Raw genomic sequence first — 23,313 nt, forward strand, 5'->3', positions numbered from 1 at the left:
GCATGTGCAGTCACCGACCGGTTGGTCCTCTAGTCTTTAGAGTTGGTGACTCTACTATCCACAATGTAGCTAACGACCCTGCACTACTTCTCAGTTTAAATGATTCTAGTGCAATTTCACCTTTAACTGAGAAAGAAATTAATGTAAAGCCTTTTGTAGAACGTGTTCTCTCCATTTATATGCCACCTATTGCCTCTGACAATGCTATTGATCTTTTCCATGATTTAGTGGTGCACAACATCAATGCGTTAATTTATCCGGACATGCCACTGAATTTGAGGGTTGTTATTTGTACTTAAGAAATTAAAAGACTTGGAAGATATAGTGGTTTGTCAAGTGGACAAGTGAGGCAAGATAGTTCTAATGAGAAAGGATTACTACATATAAGAAGCTTTGAGAAAGCTTTCAGATAAAAGCACATATACCACTTTGAGCTATGAACCCAACCGCCAAATTTAAACCTATATTTTGCTTGTTTCTTAGAAAACAAGTAGATTTAGGTGTTCTCGCTTTGAAAAAAGCAGAAAAACTATTGCCCAAGTCCCCTAATAAACCATATTGGTACTTCATACTGAAAATCCATAAATCCATCACCTCTCTTTCAGGATGCCATATAATCTTCGGAGTGGGATCTTTGACAGAGCTGCTGTCTACATATATTGACTCTCTCTTGCAACCTCTCCTAAGAGATGTCCTGTCTTATATCAAAGACACAGGCAATTTTTAAGGGTAGTAGAGGACATAGAGTGACAAGATGATTTTGTTCTTACCGCTATCGATGTTGAGTCTCTACACAAGAATATCACACATGCAATGTATTAAAGCCATTTACAATTTACTTCAACAAACTGACAAAAACCTTGGTTACATCAATTTTATATGTAACTCTATAGAATTTATACTCACTCATAATGCATTTAGGTTCTTGAAAAAATGGTACGTGCATTGCACAGGTACAGCTATGGGCACGCCAGCCGCTTGTGCCCTTGCTAATTTTTACCTTGCAGTTTTGTAAGAAATGTATTTTCTCCAAAAAATTGAATTTTTTTTGGATGTCAGGGTAGAAGTAAAAAATTTGGCACTGATAACAAAGGTTTTCAGAAAACCAACCTCCGCTAATTCTGTTTTACATTTCTCCAGTGCACATCCAGTGCACAGTAAAGCCGCATTATCAGTTTTTTAGCTTAACGAAAATTAACACCACAGAAATTGTTCCTCAAAACCTCAAACCAAAAGCTGAATTTAAGAAAAGATTTTCATCCAGAGGTCATCCTAACAAATCATTAGCTGAAACAATGGAAAAAGCAAAAAAAATCCCTGTTGAAATACAACAACATAAATAAATGTGATAAACCAAAAAGGTTTAATTTCAATTTTAAATTTGGTCCTATGGACAATGCAATCCGCTCCGCTGTAATTAATAACTGGCATATATTAAGTTCAGATAAAGATCTAAGAGATATAGTTGAAAACAAACCTTTACCTATAGACGCTGTCCCAATTCAAAAGACAACCTCATTAAAAATTGCTTAAAACATGCATACAACTGGCTAAATAATTCCACCATAAAAGATAACTACCAATACGATTCCTGTAATTTTTGCAATTTCCATCTGAAAATAAATCTCTTATCAATAGGCAAGATAACATCTTTTGTAAATAATTTGATTTTTGGCAAAACAAAATTTTGTGTTTACATCATCTTTTGTCATTGTAATAGATTTTACATAGGTAAAATGATTAGGCCCCTTTGTGCAAGATTTAGGGAGCATTTTAAATCTATAATCACAAGCAAAGGTTGAATGAGATTAATAGAAAACATGTGTGAGTCCCACAATACAGACCCAAAATTGCTCAGGTTCGCTGGACTAGAGAGAGTTTATACCTCAGCCAAGGAGGTATTCTGAATAGATTGCTTGTGTGTAAAGAAGCCAAATGGATAATCGGTACTAATGCACAAGGTCAGATTGGATTCATTGATAAGATTGACATGACAGTTTTTTTTTAATACTTGTAATTAGAGTTGAGCGACTTTGGTCGGATCGGGTTTCATGAAACAAAATTTGTTTCAGATGAAACTCATCCGACCAGGGCAAAAAAAGTCGGAGTTTCGTCCGAAACCCGACCCCAATGCAAGTCAATGGGGAATAAAAGTCGGCATTGAGCGGATGAATGTCATCCACTCAATGCCGACTTTTATTCCCCATTGACTTGCATTGGGGTCGGGTTTCGGACGAAACTCCGACTTTTTTTTGCCCTAGTCGGACAAGTTTCATCTGAAACAAATATTGTTTCATGAAACCCGATCCGACCAAAGTCGCTCAACTCTACTTGTAATGTTTTTAATTATTCATTTAATTTCTTGTTTTTAATTGTTGTTACAGAGAAGTGTAAAAGGTAGGTGCTGTCTCTTTAAAAAGAGATCGCCTATTCACTTCTTGCCATTCTTTCTCAAACTGAACATGGACAAAACAGAATTTATCATCTTTCCCCAATCTCACTCTACCCCTCCACCAGAACTATCCATCAATGTCAATGGCTGCTCGCTTTCTCCAGTCCCGCACGCTCGGTGCCTTGGAGTGATCCTCGACTCTGCGCTCTTTTAAACCACATATCCAAGCCCTCGCCTCCTCCTGCCTCCTCAAACTCAAAAATATTTCCCGGATCCGCTCATTCCTCAACCACGAAACCACAAAAACACTAGTGCATGCTGTTATCTCCCGCCTCGACTACTGCAACCTCCTACTCTCTGGCCTCCCCTCTAGCACTCTGGCACCACTCCAGTCCATCCTACACTCTGCTGCCCAACTAATCCACCTGTCTCCCTGCTATTCCCCAGCCTCCCCCCTATGCCAGGCCCTTCACTGGCTTCCTATTGCCCAGAGGCTCCAATTCAAAACCCTAACCATGACATACAAAGCCATCCACAACCTGTCTCCTCCATACATCTGTGACATGGTCTCCAGGTACCTACCCACACGCAACCTTCGATCCTCTCAAGATCTCATTCTCTACTCTCCCCTTATCTCTTCTTCCCACAACTGCACGCAAGACTTCTCCCGTGCTTCCCCCCATACTCTGGAACTCTCTGCCGCAATACATTAGACTCTCACCATCAACAGAAACCTTCAAAAAGAACCTGAAGACCCACCTTTTCCGACAAGCCTACAGCCTGCAATGATTCTCGGTCTACTGAACCACCGCCCGACATGCTCTACCCTCTCCTACTGTATCCTCATCCATCCCTGTAGACTGTGAGCCCTCGCGGGCAGGGTCCCTCTCCTTTTGTACTTGTGTGTCCCTTGTCTTACAGAATTTTATTATACTTGTCTATATTTCCCCTTTTCACATGTAAATCACCATGGAATAAATGGCACTATATAAATGCATAATAATAATAATTCTTGGACCCTTTGAAGCGTCTGACTGACGCAAAACAGCTGTCAAAAGTCAATGACTGCACCTGCTCCCCTGCACCCATGTGTTTATTTACCTGATTAAAGAAGAATTATTTCAACTGATCAATGAGTGCCACTTTTTCCTGCTTCTTTTGATTGAACTTGATAGTACATGAAACCATCACTAGAATGTAGCTCCAAATCCACCATCAGTATATGAATGCAGCACCAAGCTTAGTACAGTGGTCAATTAAAATGTCAGATCAGTCCCATGTACACTTGTATCGCATGAACCTGTAACCTTAACAGATGCTGGGAGTTGTTGTTTACATCTATTATCAGACTGAGGACCATACAGGAACCACGGTACTGATTAGATGTAGTCAGTATCACAAATAAAGATTTACACATAAATATCTTACAAATCCCATCTCCTCTGGCAGAAGTTGTACCCCTCCTTTTTGTCTCCATATATGTAGTATAGATGTATAATGAGATTTCATGCAAACAGTTTAACTCTGCAAACTTCCATCATCTATGGTCTTTTGCTGCACATCTTGAAACGGTGCCCTCAAAAGTATGAAGTCTCATTATAATGCCCCATGAATAAAAATATCTCCAATGCTATGTCCCTGATTCAATTTTTGCCCCTGACTGTACTTCCTACATAAAATATAACCCCCACACTGTCTCTCTTATGATACATAGTCTCCACATTGTCCCCTCCTATAGATTATAACCACCACACTGTCCTCCCTTATGAACTATAACTGTCACATAATCCTTCTTTATTAAGTATGGCCTTCATACAGTGGGTACGGAATGTATTCAGACCTATTTAAAGTTTTCACTCTTTGTTTCATTGGAGCCATTTGGTAAATTCAAAAAAGTTCTTTTTTTTTCTTATAATTGTACACTATGCACCCCATCTTGACTGAAAAAAGCTGAAATGTAGAAATTTTTGCAAATTGATTAACCCCTTACCTACAATTGACGTAATATTCCGTCCATGTGACCATGGACCTAATTACCATGGACGGAATATTACGTCATCGCGATCAGCGGCGCCCACGTGGTGAGCGCCGCTGATCGCGGCCGAGTGTCAGCTAATTATCATAGCTGACACCCGGCACAATGTGTCAGGGGCGGTCACGGACCGCCCCGACACGTTAACCCCTTGCACACCGCGATCAAACGCGATTGCGGTGTACCGGGGGTTAAAGGGAAGCATCGGCAGGGAGGGGGCTCCCTCCGTGCTTCCCTGAGCCCCCCACGGCAGCGCAATGTGCAGCGCTGCTGCGGGGGGCTCTTTCCCTACAGGCCCCCGGATCCAAGATGGCGACGGGGGCCTGCAGGGAGCTGACTTCCTCACTGCCTGCAAAGCGCAGGCATGAGGAAGTCTGCAGCAGTGCCAGTGACAGATCGCTGATCTGTCACAGTGATCTGTGATGTGACAGATCAGCGATCTGTCACAGGACAGTGATGTCCCACCTGGGACAAGGTAATAAAGTAAAAAAAAAAAAAAAAAAAGTGTTAAAAATAATTAAAAAAAAATCGCTAAATAAATCAGTAAAAAAAAAAAAATATTCCCCAATAAATCCATTTTTTCAAAATAAAAAAAAACAAAAACAATAAAAGTACACATATTTGGTATTGCCGCGTCCGTAATGACCTGCCCTATAAATCTGTCCCATTAGTTAACCCCTTTAGCGAACCCCTTAAAAAATAAAAATAAAAAACAAAGCAAAAAATAATGATTTATTATCATACCACCGAACAAAAAGTGCAATAATGCGCGATCAAAAAGACGCATATAAATATGCATGGTACCGCTGAAAACGTCATCTTGTCCCGCAAAAAACGATCCACCATACAGCATCATCCGCAAAAAAATAAAAAAGTTATAGCTCGCAGAATAAAGCGATACAAAAATAATTATTTTTTATATAAAATAGTTTTCATTGCAAAAAACCGACAAAACATAAAAAAACGACCTAAATGAGGTATCGCTGTAACCGTACTGACCCGAAGAATAAAACCGCTTTATCAATTTTACCGCACGCGGAACGGTGTAAACGCACCCCCCAAAAGAAATTCATGAAACGCTGGTTTTTGTTCATTCTGCGTCCCAAAAATCGGAATAAAAAGCGATCAAAAAATGTCACGTGCCCGAAAATGGTACCAATAAAAACGTCAACTCGTCCCGCAAAAAATAAGACCTCACATGACTCGGTGGGTCAAAATACGGAAAAATTATAGCTCACAATATGTGGTGATGCAAAAACTATTTTTACAATAAAAAGCGTCTTTTAGCGTGCGACAGCCGCCAAACATAAAAACCGCCATAAATCGTAAATCAAACCCCCCGTTATCACCCCTTTAGTTAGGGAAAAATAATAAAACTAAAAGAAAATGTATTTATTTCCATTTTCCCGCTAGGGTTAGGGTTAGGGTAGGGTTAGGGCTAGGGTTAGGGTTAGGGCTAGGGTTAGGGCTAGGGTTACGGCTAGGGTTAGGGTTAGGGTTAGGGCTAGGGTTAGGGCTAGGGTTAGGGCTAGGGTTAGGGCTAGGGCTCAGATTAGGGTTAGGGGTGTGTTGAGGTTCGGGTTGGAGTTATAATTGGGGGTTTCCACTGTTTGGGCACATCAGGTGCTCTCCAAAGGCAACATGGCGTCTGATCTCAATTCCAGCCAATTCTGCGTTGAAAAAGTCAAATGGTGCTCCTTCCCTTCCAAGCTCTGCCATGTGCCCAAACAGTGTTTTACCCCCACATGTAGGGTATCAGCCTACTCAGGACAAATTACAAAACAACTTTTGGGGTCCAATTTCTCCTGTTACCCTTAGGAAAATAAAAAATTGGGGGCAAAAATATAATTTTGCGGAAAAAAATGTTTTTTTTATTTTCACGCCCAGGCGTTATAAACTTCTGTGAAGCACTTGGGGGTTCAAAGTGCTCTCCACACATCTAGATAAGCTCGGTGGGGGGTCTAGTTTCCAAAATGGGGTCACTTGTGGGGAGTTTCAATAGTTTAGGTACATTAGGGGCTCTCCAAACGCATATGACACCCGCATACCAATCCATCAAAGTCTGCATTCCAAAACGTCACTACTTCCCTTCCGAGCCCCGACGTGTGCCCATACAGTAGTTTTCTCCCACATATGAGGTATCAGCGTACTCAGGACAAATTGGACAACAACTTTTGGGGTCCAATTTCTCCTGTTACCCTTGGGAAAATAAAAAAAATGGGGACTAAAAGATGATGTTTGTTGAAAAAATACGATATTTTTATTTTCACGCCCGGTCGTTATAAACTTCTGTGAAGCACTGGGGGGTTCAAAGTGCTCACCACACATCTAGATAAGTTCATTAGGGGGTCTAGTTTCCAAAATGGGGTCACTTGTGGGGGGTTTCCACTGTTTAGGTACATCAGGGGCTCTCCAAACGCAACATGACACCCGCAGACCATTCCATCAAAGTCTGCATTCCAAAACGTCACTACTTCCCTTCCGAGCCCCGACGTGTGCCCATACAGTAGTTTTCTCCCACATATGAGGTATCAGCGTACTCAGGACAAATTGGACAACAACTTTTGGGGTCCAATTTCTCCTGTTACCCTTGGGAAAATAAAAAAATGGGGACTAAAAGATGATGTTTGTTGAAAAAATACGATATTTTTATTTTCACGCCCGGTCGTTATAAACTTCTGTGAAGCACTGGGGGGTTCAAAGTGCTCACCACACATCTAGATAAGTTCATTAGGGGGTCTAGTTTCCAAAATTGGGTCACTTGTGGGGGGTTTCCACTATTTAGGTACATCAGGGGCTCTCCAAACGCAACATGACACCCGCAGACCATTCCATCAAAGTCTGCATTCCAAAACGTCACTACTTCCCTTCCGAGCCCCGACGTGTGCCCATACAGTAGTTTTCTCCCACATATGAGGTATCAGCGTACTCAGGACAAATTGGACAACAACTTTTGGAGTCCAATTTCTCCTGTTACCCTTGGGAAAATAAAAAAATGGGGACTAAAAGATCATGTTTGTGGAAAAAATATGATTTTTTTATTTTCACGCCCTGACGTTATAAACTTCAGTGAAGCACTGGGGGGTTCAAAGTGCTCACCACACATCTAGATAAGTTCCTTGGGGGGTCTAGTTTCCAAAATGGTGTCATTTGTGGGGGGTTTCTACTGTTTTGGTACATCAGGGGCTTTCCTAACGCGACATGGTGTCCGATCTCAATTCCAGCCAAAAACGTCAAATGGCGCTGCTTCCCTTCCGAGCTCTGCCATACGCCCAAATAGTGGTTTACCCCCACATGTGGGGTATCAGCGTACTCAGGATAAATTGCACAATATCTTTTAGGGTCCTGTTACTTTTGGAAAAATAAGAATTGAGGGTGAAAAGATCATTTTTGTGGAAAAAATATGATTTTTTAATTGTACTGCTGTACGTTATAAACTTCTGTGAAGCCCTTGGGGGTTCAAAGTTCTCACCACACATCTAGATAAGTTCCTTGGGGGGTCTAGATTCCAAAATGGTGTCATTTGTGGGGGGTTTCCACTGTTTTGGTACATCAGGGGTTTTCCAATCGCGACATGGTGTCCGATCTCAATTCTAGCCAAAAACGTCAAATGGCGCTGCTTCCCTTCCGAGCTCTGCTATGCGCCCAAATAGTCATTTACACCCACATATGGGGTATCAGCGTACTCAGGACAAATTGCACAATAACTTTTAGGGTCCTGTTACCCTTGGAAAAATAAAAATTGGGGTGAAAAGATCATTTTTGTGGAAAAAATATGATTTTTTAATTGTACCGCTGTACGTTATAAACTTCTGTGAAGCCCTTGTGGGTTCAAAGTTCTCACCACATATCTAGATAAGTTCCTTGGGGGGTCTAGTTTCCAAAATGGGGTCACTTGGGGGGGTTTCCACTGTTTAGGTACATCAGGGGCTCGCCAAACGTGACATGGCGTCCGATCTGAATTCCAGCCAATTTTGCATTGAAAAAGTCAAACGGCGCTCCTTCCATTCTGAGCTCTGCCATGCGCCGAAACAGTGGTTCCCCCCCACATATCAGGTATCAGCGTACTCAGGACAAATTGCACAATAAGTCTTGCAGTCCAATTTCTCCTGTTACCCTTGGTAAAATAAAGAAAATTGAACCTGAAGTATTTTTTTTGTGAAAAAAAGTTAAATGTTCATTTTTTTTTTAATATTCAAAAAATTCCTGTGATGCACCTAAAGGGTTAATAAACTTCTTGAATGTGGTTTTAAGCACCTTAAGGGGTGCAGTTTTTAGAATGGTGTCACTTTTGGGTATTTTCTATCATATAGACCCCTCAAAGTGGGCTCAAATGTGAAGTGGTCCCTAAAAATAAAATGGTGTTGCAAAAATGAGAAATCGCTGGTCAATTTTTAACCCTTATAACTTCCTAACAAAAAAAATTTTGGTTCCAAAACTGTGCTGATGTAAAGTAAACATGTGGGAAATGTTATGTATTAAGTTTTTTGTGTGCCGTATCGCTGTGATTTAAGGGCATAAAAATTCAAAGTTGGAAAATTGCGAAATTTTCAAAATTTTCGCCAAATTTCCGTTTTTTTCACAAATAAACGCAAGTTATTTGAATGCAATTTTACCACTAACATGAAGTACAATATGTCACGGGAAAACAATGTCAGAATCACCGGGATCCATAGAAGCGTTCCAGAGTTATGACCTCATAAAGGTACAGTGGTCAGAATTGTAAAAATTGGCCCGGTAGTTAACGTGCAAACCACCCTTGGTAGTGAAGGGGTTAAAAAAGAAAAACTGAAATATCACATGGTCATAAGTATTCAGACCCTTTGCTTAGTATTCACTAGAAGCAAGCACCCTTTTGAGCGAGTACAACCATGAGTCTACTTGGGAATGATGCAACAAGTTTTTCACACCTGGATTTGGGGATCTTCTGCCATTCTTCCTTGCAGATCCTCTCCAGTTCCATCAGGTTGGACGGTGAATGTTGGTGGACAACTTTTTTCAGGTCTCTCCAGAGATGCTCAATTGTGTTTAGGTCAGGGCTCTGGCTGGGCCAGTCAAGAATGGTTCACAGAGTTGTTCTGAAGCCACTCCTTTGTTATTTTAGCTGTGTAGTTAGGGTCATTGTCTTTTTGGAAGGTGAACCTTTGGCCAAGTCTAAGGTTCAGAGCACTCTGGAAGAGGTTTTCATCCAGGATTTCTCTGTACTTGGCTGCATTCATGTTTCCTTCAATTGCAACCAGTCGTCCTGCCCCTGCAGCTGAAAAACACCCCTATAACATGATGCTGCCACCATCATGTTTCACTGTTGGGATTGTATTGGGCAGGTGATGAGCCTGGCTTTCTCCACACAATCCGCTTAGAATTATCACCAAAAAGTTCTATCTTCGTTTCATCACACCAAAGAATCTATCTTATTTCTCATAGTCTGGGAGTCCTTCATGTGATTTTTAGCAAACTCTATGCAGGCTTTCATATGTCTTGCACTGAGGAGAGGCTTCCGTCGGGCTACACTGTCATAAATGCCTGACTGGTGGAGGGCTGCAGTGATAGTTGACTTTGTAGAACTTTCTCCCATCTCCCACTGCATCTGTGTAGCTCAGCCACAGTGATCTTGGGGTTCTTCTTTACCGCTCTGACCAAGGCTCTATTCCCATCATTGCTCAGTTTAGCTGGACGGCCAGGTCTAGGAAGACTTCTGGTGGTCCCAAACTTCTTCCATTTAAGGACTATGGAGGCCACTGTGCTCTTAGGAACCTTGAGTACTGCAGAAATTCTTTTGTAACCTTGGCCAGATGTGTATCTTGCCACAATTCTGTCTCTGAGCTCCTTGGCCAGTTCCTTTGACCTCATGATTCTCATTTGGTCTGACATGCACTGTGATCTGTGAGGTCTTATATAGACAAATGTGTGCCTTTACAAATCCTGTCCTATCAGTTTAATTAAACACAGCTGGACTCCAATACTTATGACCATGACCATGTGATATTTCAGTTTTTCTTTTTTAATAAATTTGCAAAAATTTCTACATTTCTGTATTTTAGTCAAGAAGGTGTGCAGAGTGCATGTTAATGAGACAAAAAAACTCTTTTGAATTTTACCTAATGGCTGCAATGAAACAAAGAGTGAAAAATTTAAAGGGGTCTGAATAATTTCCATACCCACTATATTGTTCTCCTTCATGCTTCAGTTTTGCCCCACACTGCTTCTTTCCACTGTCTCCTCCTGCTACACCTATCCATACTGTTCTACCATACTCTCACCTCTCCATACTGTCCTCCCACAATCCTACCTCCCCATACTGTACCCTCAAGCTCCCACATGTACATAATGCTTTGCTCCATGCTCCCCCCACTACATAATGTGCCCCCACACTGCCCCTCTCCATACAGTTTCTCACTCTCCATAATGTCTCTCCATGCTACCACCTCTCCGTTCTGTCATCCTCAAGCTGTTTCACTCCATACTGTCCCCCCATACTAGCCCCACTTCGTAATGTCCCTCCCACTGACCCCCTCAATAGAATCTTTCAACACTGCCCCTCCCCATAAAATTTCTCAACCACACTGCCACTCTCTATTCTGTGCCTCGCCTCAATTTTCCCCTCACTGTCCCATAATGTGAAATAAACCTTTGACTCCTTTTTAGAGCGCTTTCCATTCCCCATTCTCTCGACCACCTCTGTAGAGCTGCAATGATAGCAGCAGTGTGTGGGGGGAGCAGATGAGTGCTTCTTTGTCTCGGTGCTCATATTTTCAAATGTATTACCATCTCAAAGATGCAGATACAATTTAATACAAGAAGAAGGGAACCGGCGTCCACTGGTTCTCTGTGGGTTACCAGAAATCCTTTGGCAGACGGCATGCGGTGTACAGGCCTGCTGTATTGTTTTTTTTTTACTTAAAGTTGCAAAAATTTAACCTCAATATGTCATATTAAGATTCCTATTGGTTGCCAGTCCTAACTTTTGAATTGGAAATTTCCTCATCCATTCTCTACTTAAAATTAAAAATTATGGAGTGGGATTTGAGAATTTGTAAATATTTAAAGTTAACTTAAAATGTATGACTATGCTTGTCATCCAACCCACCATTTTCATGCTTATCACTATTGACTTCTAATATGTGTACTACAATGGGTAATGTTTGACCAGTCTAAACAGTATTTCAAATGTTACCTGCCCTAAACTGCTTCAGTGGTAAAGTGTAAGCTCTAGAAACTAAGAAAGTCAGCAACAAAAAAGGAAAATAATTCAATAATAATGGTAATATCAATATTATATAAAATTAATAGTACATATTAAACATCATTAGGACTTGTACTTTTCACCTTGTAAATGATTGTCTCCAATAATAATGATATAATGACATGAAAGGGGAAATTACAGTTAGAGAATGGCGTGATGTAGACAAGTGTGAAGAATTTTTCAGGTCTTTTATTTATTTGCACTGCAATTGCCATTTTATTGTCTTTACCCAATTTCACCATCTTTTTAGCACTAAAAGTCAAGAAGCCATTATAAAAAGTGCACAAATGTGACAAATTTAACATTTCTAGAGAAACCTTACTCCAGACAAGGAATGAAGTGTGATCTTAGGCTGAGTGCAGACGGAGTTTTGAACCCTGCGGATTTTTCCGTGCAGAATGGAAGAAAACCGCAGGTCAAATGACCTGCATTTTTCCTGCGGATTTCTTCCATTTTTCACGCGGTTTTAATGCGGTTTTTGTGCGGTTTTCCATTGCGGGTTTCCCCCTGCGGATTTGGTGACAGGGGAGATAGAAAACCGCACAAAAGAAGTAACATGCTGCGGATTTTGTACTGCAGGAAAACTGCGCGGAAAAATCCGCAGCGTCTGCACAGCGTTTTTTTTTCCATTCATTTTAAAGGTACTGTACATCACAATGCGGATATGCAACGTTTCTGCGCGGTAAAATCCGCTGCGGAAACGCTGCAAATCTGCATCGTGTGCACACAGCCTAACATTTGTTAAACATTGATTTTCATAAATCTCTCTATAACATCTGGATTTGGAAATTTGTTGAGGAAAAATTAAAAAAAGACTAACAAAATAAAAAAATGCACGAATCATATGAAGAATGAGGTGCAAATGCTAAAACCACTTAAAAAAGAGCAAATTAGTCCTGAAAAGTTGAGAATCAGCAATAATGAATTGGGGCCTAAATCTTTAAAGGGGCTGTCCATGTCTGGCATGAAAGTCTGCATTCACTCTATGTCACTGCAGACTTATAAATTGTCAAAGTGAAAACGCTGCATGCTGTCAAGATTCTCTAGCACTAGGAGTTGGCAATCAAGTATGTGATATGCATACTACCGACCACATTCTGAAGAGATGTGCACAACCTCGCTCAATATAAGTGAATTCAGCAAGGCCACACCCGTGTAGTTGAAATATGCATGTATTTTCAAATATACATCCAAATAATGACAAAGCTTACAAATACACAAATATTAATCCCCAAAAAATAGAGACACGTGTTGATTGCGTAAGGTGGTACTGGCTTATCGTCAATATAACTTTAAATTATGGCCAGAAAAGAAGCAAAATTTACCCTTTCAGTGCTCCATTGGTAGAATTTGGACAAATATGTTAGTTTGTGTAATTTAAGTTTTAATATTAGACAGTAATTTGGAATCAGGTGCTTAAATAGTCAAAAAATAAATATATTAGTAAACAAGACATATAGGTTTGCTTTGACTTTTTATCTTTGTCACTCAATGTATAATTAAATGACATGATAATTAAAGCATGTCCCCTGACAACATTCTGGAATTTAACAATAAACGTGATAACTGGTGGTAAGCTGAAAATACGTAACCTAACTCATAACATCGAATATTTTCTGAATAATGTTTAAATATTATTTTTTTCTAGCGTTGCAAAATATCCACTTGGACTCGGAACAAATCCCATCACTTTACATGTTACCGATGATTCTTCACAAACCCCAGTATTATTAAGAAGCTATAGGATAACTGTCTATCGAGAAGATCGTCCAAGTCTGCCTTTATTTGACCACTACATAATGTGTGGATTTGTACAGGTATAGATTGAATTTAATTCTGTGTATAAATGTGTTCACAATTATCCAGCTTGTGCAACTCTGCTAAATTCACACCCATAGATTTAACTGCAATTAAAGCAGAGCTTTCAGATTTATATCTGCACTATGTAATTACAGTATGTGGCAGCTATAGAATCACACTCCATGAAGTCAAACCTGCACAAAAAAAGTGTTGCCCTTTGGCTCCCCGGAGCTCAGAAGGACTATACCGGACACAAATCTTACTGGGTCCCTATGTGACATGAGATACAGGAAAGATTAATATCTTTGTACTGTGTTAGCCAGAAGAATACTCAGAATTGAGAGTCCTTAGTGGTTGAAACCTTTTAATGGCTAACTGAAAAGATGGTAACAAGTTGCAAGCTTTCGAGACTATGCAGGTCTCTTCATCAGGCTAACTAATACATGTGACATTTCTCATGTGACATGAGAAAAGGGAATATTAAAGCTATCTGCTTATACAAGTAAAGAAGTCCATGAAAGTTGAGCTGCACTGAATATTCAAACCCTTACCAAAGCATTATTTTACCAGGAAGACACACGGTCACTAGTGCCACCACTGATTTTGCCATGTGGTCATTGTTATTGATGGTGGAGTCAAAAACTAAGCAAACCTTAGCTACTAGATAATAGCTTATTTCTTAGATTCAGTCAAACCTGTTTCACTTTGGCAGGATAACATGCATGTAGTCTAGTGCTTTGCAGATTGTGAAGTCACAAAGTCTTACTGGCCTACATATTGTTATGACTCAGTTGAGAATGCAGATTTCACAGGAAAGGCACATGCTTTTCTATGACAGCAGTAATCTCTGATTAAGAAAGCAATTGATTCATTTTGTGTGTTTTTTTTGTAATGTCATACAAGGTTTATGAGACAAATTAAAGGTAAGCAGACTTTAATTTTTTGTTAAGGCATTAACCTTGACCAGCAGTGAAGTCAAGGCATCTTGTCATGACCGATGAAGCCTCTGTAAAAAAAAAAAAATTGAGATTCCCTAATTTAGTGTACAACCCTAATTTCCAAAAAGCTGGGACACTGTGCAAACAAGAAAATACGATTGCAATTTTGAAATCTCTTACAGCCAATGAAAATGAGCAAATATAGTCCAGTGGAATTGAATATTACAAAAATATGCAAAATTTGTATTTTTTAAATTTCACTTCGGTACAGATTCAGCAAAGTGGCTTCTGGTTGGACACGAATTTGATAAACTGCAATCAACCATCAAAATAAAAAAATACTTATACTTGTCTTACCGCTTACTTCTATGACTCCTCTGCTTTTCACTGTTACCTGTACGTTCATTGGCGCATCTTCTTATCACTGTCGCTGTGCTCTGAAACCAATGGCCTCTTCACGCTAAGCAAGGATTTCCAGTTCCGATGAAGTCCCGGACGTTTCCATGCATCATGACGCAAGGGCACGGTGCATGTCGTGATGTCATTATGACATTATGATCTTACTCGTGCTTAAGCAGAAGCATCTCAGGCCTTACCAGAGCCAGAAGTCCCAGCCTAGCAAGAAGATGCCTGGGCTTCCAGCTCATTGGTAGTGAAAAGAAGATATGCTGAGCACTTTATGGAGAACTGTGAAGAACGGAGGGGCAGGAAAGTCACAATGGCTGTCTATAAAAAGAGCATGTTTTTGCAGTGTTGATCAGGAACAAAAATAATCAGAGGTTTATCAATCTGTGAATAACTACGATTAAAAATAGTGGAATAATAGTGGAATAATTTCAGAAAATGTTGCTCAACGTAAAACTGCAAAAACCACCATCTACAGTATATAATATCATCAAAAGATTCAGAGATTGTAGAGAAATCCACTGGACAAAGCCAATGATCAATATTGATGCTTGTGATCTACTGTTCCGCAGGCGGCATTACAGTGGGTACGGAAAGTATTCAGACTCCTTTAAATTTTTCACTCTTTGTTTCATTGCAGCCATTTGGTAAATTCAAAAAAGTTCATTTTTGTTCTCATTAATGTACACTCTGCACCCCATCTTGACAGAAAAAAACAGAAATGTAGAAATTTTTGCAAATTTATTAAAAAAGAAAAACTGAAATATCACATGGTCATAAGTATTCAGCCCCTTTGCTCAGACAGTGGCATTTCACAGAACTTGGAATTTTTTTCCGGTTTTCGAGTACACAACATGGTAAAACCAATGGTGTCATTCAAAAGTACATCTCGTCAAGCAAAAAACAAGTCCTCACATTGCCATTTTGACCTAAAAATAAAGAGTCATGGCTCTGGGAAGAAGGGGAGCAAAAAATGAAAATTTGAAACCAAAAATAGCTCTGGTCATTAAAAGGTTAATATGAAGGTGAAGTGCTTCTAATCTATGCATGAGTAGGAGAAATCAGACACTACAGTCTTCTGGCTCCTCTCTGTAGCTGTAAACCCGTGACATTGTCATTATGATAAAATCCCAGTTTTATCTGCTGCAGATCTAGCAGTTCTCTGAATGCTGAGCCCTGTATAGCCCCACCCGCACCACTGATTGACAGCTTTCTGTGTATGTACAGTGTCATCTGTTTAGCTGCCCTCAGATTAGGTGGCAAAAACCTGGTGACAGATTCCCTTTGAAAACTGCACATAGTAATATGATATTAAATAATAACTAATGTTATGATTTAGGTCACCACACATTTCTAATCGCTTCCAAAAGTATGGGAGATGTATGTTTTGATCACCTGACATGTCAAACGATGACTAATGATTTGTATTTTTCATTCATCAATGTAATTTACATCTTGTACCTAAACCAAAGCTTAGCACGAGTCTGTCGAAAACTTGAAAGTGCCCCATGATTTTACTCATGAAGTGTTTACTTTCATTTGTTTAAATGCATTAATCAAGACCCCGGCATTAAAGATTGATGTATGTTGTTTACTGGTTAGGAGAATAGCACATATGTACACACAGGTGTTATTATTTTGTTGCACACATTTGTTATATGCTCACATGCTTTGTTATGCTTTGTTATATGTGTTTATTGTGCAGAAGTGAGATGTTATTAACAATGTCCATACAATCTACTATTGCTAATTTATATCTGCTGATTGGACACAAGTAACCAACCAATTAACTCCAGGTCATTCTTAAGTTGGAGGGTGCCCTGTGCCATACATATTCCTTTTTTGAAGCCCTTATGTGACATTCCATATACTGCCTATAAAATATATAATACAACAAGTAATACAATCCTCCCAATAAACAAAAAAATGAGCCAACATACTCCTAATGCCCTGGCCATCATGTCCTGTTGTGTATTCCTTTCATTAATCACAGATTATATACCCTATGACAAGGGATGGACTAGGACTAAAATTCAGCTATGACATTTGAAAGCACACAGGCCCATGCCGTACATGCCCCCTTCCTCAGATTGAGGTCTCGGTTACTTATAGCACCCTGCCTACAGGAAATCAAGACTACTGCCTATATTTCAAATAATAATATTATGTACAATTTAATATTGCAATATGACAGGCAAATATCACTAGATATACAGTAATGATAATACCACCATACTGATCATTAACCAAAACCTGTGCTAAAACGGATACTACCGATATATATGGTCATTTTATGGTGGTACTACCAGGTCTACACCAGTGCCCTTCAGACTATATACTGTATCTATGTACTGTAGAGGTTCTCACCAGATAAGATTTTGCTGATTGTGTCATTAATTTTCCTTTTTCTTTTTTATTCGGACCAGACCACCATGACCTCTTCTTCCATCTATAACTCAGTCCTGCAAAATGTAACACAAGTACATCTTTGAATTACTTCTTTTTCCAGCCCCCTCCTCACATTCCCCCACCTATACACAATCTACATAGTGCTAAAACTTGTGCCCTCGACAGTAATAATACCCTCTCTGTGCCCATTATAGTAATATTACCCTTCTTTTGTTCCTCACACAATTACAGTGCCCCTTCTGTGTCCCTACACAGTAATAATATTAGATCTGGAGTTACTTATAGTAATGGCCCTTTGTGCCTCCTTACAGTCATATAGCAGTCTATAGTAATAATGTCTCCATGTGCCTCCTTATAATAATTGCCCTTCACTCTAGAGTGCAAACACCGTTGTGCATTCTTATATTATTATTCTTATTATTAATAATAATAATAATAATAATACCTCCTGTTCTCTCCCTATAATGAATGATTCCCCAGTGTGCCACCTTTAAATAATGCCCCTGAGCAGGGGCGCACATAGTATGATGGTCCACCCACAACCCCAATACAGTGTGATGGCCCCCACAACCCTAGTACAGTATTACAGCAGTATAATGGACCCCACACACAGTATTATGTGCCCCACAGTCTCAATACAATATTATGGTCCCCCGACATTCTACCATATAACATATTGGTTCCCCACAGCCCCAATGCAGTTTAATAATCCCTCCATAGGCTTCAATATGGTATGATGGGCCCTCCACAATTCCCCATTATAGTATGATGGTCCCCCACACAGAATGATGGTCCCCTATACCACCAAAACAATATGATTATCACCACAGGCCTCCATTTATTAAAGTCCCCCCCTCAGGCCTGAAAATAATGGCCCCCACAGTACCAATACAATATGATGGTCCCCCACAGACCCACATATACTATGATTGTCTCCCACTGGTCTCCATATAGTATGATGGTCCCCCCACTGATTTCCATATAGTATAATGGTCCCCCCACAGGCCCATATATAGTTTGATGATCCCCACAGCTTTTCAGCATTTCATATAGTATGATTGTCCCCCCCATAGGCCCCTATGTAGTATAATGGTCCTGCACAGCTTTTCTTATAGTATGATGTCCCCCCCATAGGACCCTACATAGTGTGATGGTCTCTCACAGCTTTCCATATAGTATGCTGGTCTTCCCACAGGCCCCTATATAGTATGATGGTACACCCAACAGGTCTCTATATAGTATAATGGTGTTACACACAGTATTATCAGCACCGCAGCCAACAAAAAAACAAACAAAAAGCTAATACTCACCTAATCCAGCCTTTGTTTCCACCGCCGCCATTGTCTCTTCTTCAATCCTGTTTTGCAGTAGACACAGTAGTAGTGGTAGTAGTGGTGCGATACATTGACATCATCACTACGCATGACTACACCTGTGTGGGGCCAGTCTCCAGAAGGCCGGAAGCAACCTGAGGCCTTCCGGAGTAAGTGATGGAGTATGGAGCAGCCGGCTGCGTGCTCCGCCACATCTGCTAACAGTACCAGCTTCCTCAGGATTGCAAGATGGCCAGTCCGGCCCTGAGAATCACCCCGGATATTGGCATTTACAGGTCATAGTAACAATTTTACAAAGTAGCAATTTCATGAAGTAGATGGCTTAAAGGAAATTTCCATTTTTTAATTGTAAAAGACCAAAGACTGGAGTTAATGAGGACCCATTAAAAATTACAAAGCGGTCTTTACTTACCTCCTACTTGAATACAGCTTCTCCATTTTTAACAGTGTCATTGGTTGCAACAGCTATGCCACAACTACTGCACATGAATGCTGTAGCCAATCATTGTGCTCAGTAGTCATGCCATGGCACATGTTATGAGACATTCATATCAAAGTCATCTGAGTTTGCTCATTTTTACGGGATTGGATGAACATTAAAATGTTGAGTCCTCCATACACAGTAGATAGATATCTGTTGGCCAAATGATTATTCAGCCAACATCTTTCTGTCCCAACTCTTCCACATACAAGAGAGCTGCTGCCTGACTTCTCTTGTGGAGGCTTATCTCCCAGTGGACAAAAGGATCGGTCATTGGAAATCCAACAATCATTCTCTCCCTCAACGTAAGCTGTTAGGGGAGAGTCAGGAAGCCCCAATATAAAATAGACTGCCTACCGATCTCTCTTAGGGTACCGTTACACTTAGCGATGCACCAGCAATCCCGACAACAATATGACCCGGTCAGAATCGCTGGTGCATCGCTAAGTGGTCACTAGTGAGCTGCTAAACAGGCAGATCTCACCAGCGACATAGCAGCAGTCCGCGGTCGCTACTCACCTGTCAGACGAGGCAATGAAGACGTCCTCCCGCCTGCGTCCACGCGTCGCTCGTCGGTTCCAGCAGGAAGCAGACGATGAGAAACGGCCCAGGACGTTCTCGCATGATCAGCAATAACCAGCGGGGATCCGGTCGGAGGTAAGTATCACATATAGCGATATCACTAGCAATATCGCTGCTGTGTCACAAAATCGGTGACGTTATAGCGATATTGCTAGCGATATCGCTTAGTGTAACGGGCCCTTTAGATTGGTAGGTTTGGCTGACTTTAGACTAATGTTTCTGGGGAACTTTAGATGTTAACATGCACAATCTTTTGTTATCCAGGGGAATAAGCTTCTGACAAGTTGAGCAGGTTAATTCTAACCTATATCTGTTGAAATAAACATACACACTTCATGAGACTAAGAGACCATTCTTTGGAATTCCTCATTTCCAGATTATTGGCCTGTCTAGACAGTTGTTTATCGAGAGATTGGATTGTTCATGCTAGCAATAAAATTATTGTTCTCGGGAGCACGTCATCCTGTATAAATAAGCCACGTGCTGCCAATGGCTCGTACTCCATGCACACAGAGCACTCATATTCAGAATTCAGGTCAGCCTGTCTACACAGGCTAGTAAATGACTGCTGATCGCCTCTACTGTATGTAGCCTATCAGCGACCTCTCTTAATGCAGCATAAGCCTTTTGATGACGTCTAGTGCAAGAGATAGCTGACGAACAAAAAGCCACAATAGGGTCTTATCCAACAAAAGAGGTGCAAAAGCAGGGAAACTGCTCAACTAATACAGTTGTGTACGACACAACAAGAAAGGAGCTCGGGTAAATCAGCTGCTGTAGATGCACAAGTAAGTGAACCATAAAGGGACAGAAGTATGGATATAATATGTAGTTCCTCAGTACTGCTGAAGAAGATTCAAGGGGAAACTCCAGAAGACACTATAAGACTTTATGTGATTTTACTATCAAAGCGTTTTGGTGTCATCTGACTTCTTCATCCGGATCTAAGCCTGACTGTGGTTATATCATGATGAAGAAGTCATATGACTTTGATACGCATTGATATTGCGTGTTGCTATTCCCCTTATCATTGGGGTGTTTTCCTACATACTTGCACTGTCAATCAGTGCAATGTCAGACTATGCATAGACATGCCATATTCACATGAGGATTGGATACACCTAGTTAAATTATTTTCCCTAAAAATTAAAGAGGAACATGACAATGCTGACCTGATGCATATTGGAATATATGAAAACTATTTGTGCCAATACTATTGGACACAACTAACAATTTACCGAACACCCAATACAGTTACTATATTGGAATATACATAATTTTTAAGACAAGACATTTACTGATGATGTCTTAATGAGGATTGTATAACTGTGTGCTTAGGAGAGATATCACAATGCAAAGGCTCACACTTATCCGCTGCAACATGTGTGCTTTGTATGTTGATGGCTATATCTAGATTCTGTTTTGCAATGAAACAGTTATTATTAGCATTTATTGTGGAAAGATCTGTCCCAAGCTGTGTGTTGGTTCTAAAATTGGTTACCAGCAATAAAGCCATGTTACATTGTATCAATACCTCTTTTAATGTGACACCTGTCGCATCAGTGAAAGGGTAAATAAATGGGAGGGTTCCCTTCTGACACTTAAACGGGCTCAACTGGTATCATGCTTATGGAGGAAAAGGTCAGTGACAGCAGTGTGGCCTTTCTCACAGTAGGCTTTAGTGAAATTTCTAATCCAAATACTTTTTCTAACTTTCTTTTATGTTTAATCCCATTACGTTCTTCAAGTTTCATTGCAAGCTGATACTGTGTTGAAGGTTACGATACAAAGACAGATCTAGGGACGTTGACTCCAGCCTTCTAACAATTCTCATGCATTTCAGTAATCTGGGATTAAGTTCAAGGCTATTCATATAAAAAGTGTGTGGGTCCTAGTAATGTCAGCATGAAGGGTACCAAAGATTGCCCTTGCTCCAGTCATCCTTGCCAATCGATTCAATATGACACAACTAAATAGAATTTAATGACAAATAATATGTCGCTATCTGATTATGACAATGAAATATGTTTTCAAAACAAGTAGAAAAATGTAATTTTGATCATTCAAAATCATTCTAAAGCAAATTACTGTTTATACGCAGCCAAACTAAAATCATGTTGTGGTTTTAACACTTGAATATTTCTCTCGCATATTTTTGCAACTGAAAAAACTTAATGCGTAACCATCGTTATCATTTTTGTTTCATAAAGCGATTGTACACATGGAAATAAGAAACTTTGTAATATATTTCATCAGAGAAATCTGCTTCTTTTTCTTACACACTTTCCCATTACTAAAATAGGAGATGAGAATCGCTACTGATAAGATTCTATGCAGGCTGGAGGAGGGAGGAGCTCTGCCTCTAACCAGTCCTCGCCCCAGGCCCGGATTGGCAATATAACCAACCGGGCATTTTCCCGCTGGGCCGCTGTCACGTGGGCCGCAGGCGGCAGCGCCCGATCATCTGGCTGCTTGCCAGCTGCTGCGGCTGCGGCCACTGTTGCTCCTGCCGCCGGCCCTTGCCGTGATAGTTTCCAAGTTCCTCCCGCACTGCAGGGAGATAAGCCGCCACGCACCCCCCACGCACCCCATCCTCGCCTTAGCATGAGACCCCCTCCCCCCCGCAGCCACTCACAGCGTCGCACTCGCTTGCCTGCTCGCTCTGTTCGCAGGACCTGTGATGAGGTCACAGGAGGGGAGGAGTCAGGGGGTCACATGATCAGGAGCCTTTGTCCAGACCCCCGATCATGTCACCCCTGACTCCGCCCCTCCTGTGACCTCATCACAGGTCCTGTGCGCTCAGCCTTGCGTCTACCATCTGCAAGACTCTGCTTTGCTGTTGTCATGGTGCTGGTTGAGGTAAGTATGTGTGGGGTCAGGATTTACAGTGTGGATGTAGCAGAGCTGTGTGTGTACGAGGTGTACGGAGTGGAGCCGTGGGTGTACGAGGTGTACGGAGCGGAGCCATGTGTACGAGGAGTACGGAGCGGAGCCGTGTGTGTACGAGGTGTACGGAGCGGAGCCGTGTGTGTACGAGGTGTACGGAGCGGAGCCGTGTGTGTACGAGGTGTACGGAGCGGAGCCGTGTGTGTACGAGGTGTACGGAGAGGAGCCGTGTGTGTACGAGGTGTACGGAGCGGAGCCGTGTGTGTACGAGGTGTACGGAGAGGAGCCGTGTGTGTACGAGGTGTACGGAGTGGAGCCGTGGGTGTACGAGGTGTACGGAGCGGAGCCGTGTGTGTACGAGGTGTACGGAGAGGAGCCGTGTGTGTACGAGGTGTACGGAGTGGAGCCGTGGGTGTACGAGGTGTACGGAGCGGAGCCGTGTGTACGAGGAGTACGGAGCGGAGCCGTGTGTGTACGAGGTGTAAGGAGCGGAGCCGTGTGTGTACGAGGTGTACGGAGCGGAGCCGTGTGTGTACGAGGTGTACGGAGCGGAGCCGTGTGTGTACGAGGTGTACGGAGAGGAGCCGTGTGTGTACGAGGTGTACGGAGTGGAGCCGTGGGTGTACGAGGTGTACGGAGCGGAGCCGTGTGTGTACGAGGTGTACGGAGAGCAGCCGTGTGTGTACGAGGTGTACGGAGTGGAGCCGTGGGTGTACGAGGTGTACGGAGCGGAGCCGTGTGTACGAGGAGTACGGAGCGGAGCCGTGTGTGTACGAGGTGTACGGAGCGGAGCCGTGGGTGTACGAGGTGT

The 23,313-nt window shown here is 41.4% G+C and overlaps 1 protein-coding gene across 1 annotated transcript in view; it reads left to right on the forward strand.

Moving 5' to 3' along the window:
• The window catches only part of CPED1 (cadherin like and PC-esterase domain containing 1), a 600,308-nt gene that overhangs the window by 312,233 nt on the left and 264,762 nt on the right, over nucleotides 1–23,313 (forward strand). Inside the window, exon 15 of the mRNA XM_073573371.1 lies at nucleotides 13,316–13,484. Coding sequence (XP_073429472.1) covers nucleotides 13,316–13,484 — 169 coding nt within the window. The remainder of the gene's footprint in view (nucleotides 1–13,315; nucleotides 13,485–23,313) is intronic.

The sequence above is a fragment of the Dendrobates tinctorius genome, unplaced genomic scaffold, assembly GCF_039654945.1.
Source record: "Dendrobates tinctorius isolate UK_male_01 unplaced genomic scaffold, ASM3965494v1 ptg000035l, whole genome shotgun sequence".
In the NCBI taxonomy this organism is placed as follows: Eukaryota; Metazoa; Chordata; class Amphibia; order Anura; family Dendrobatidae; genus Dendrobates; species Dendrobates tinctorius.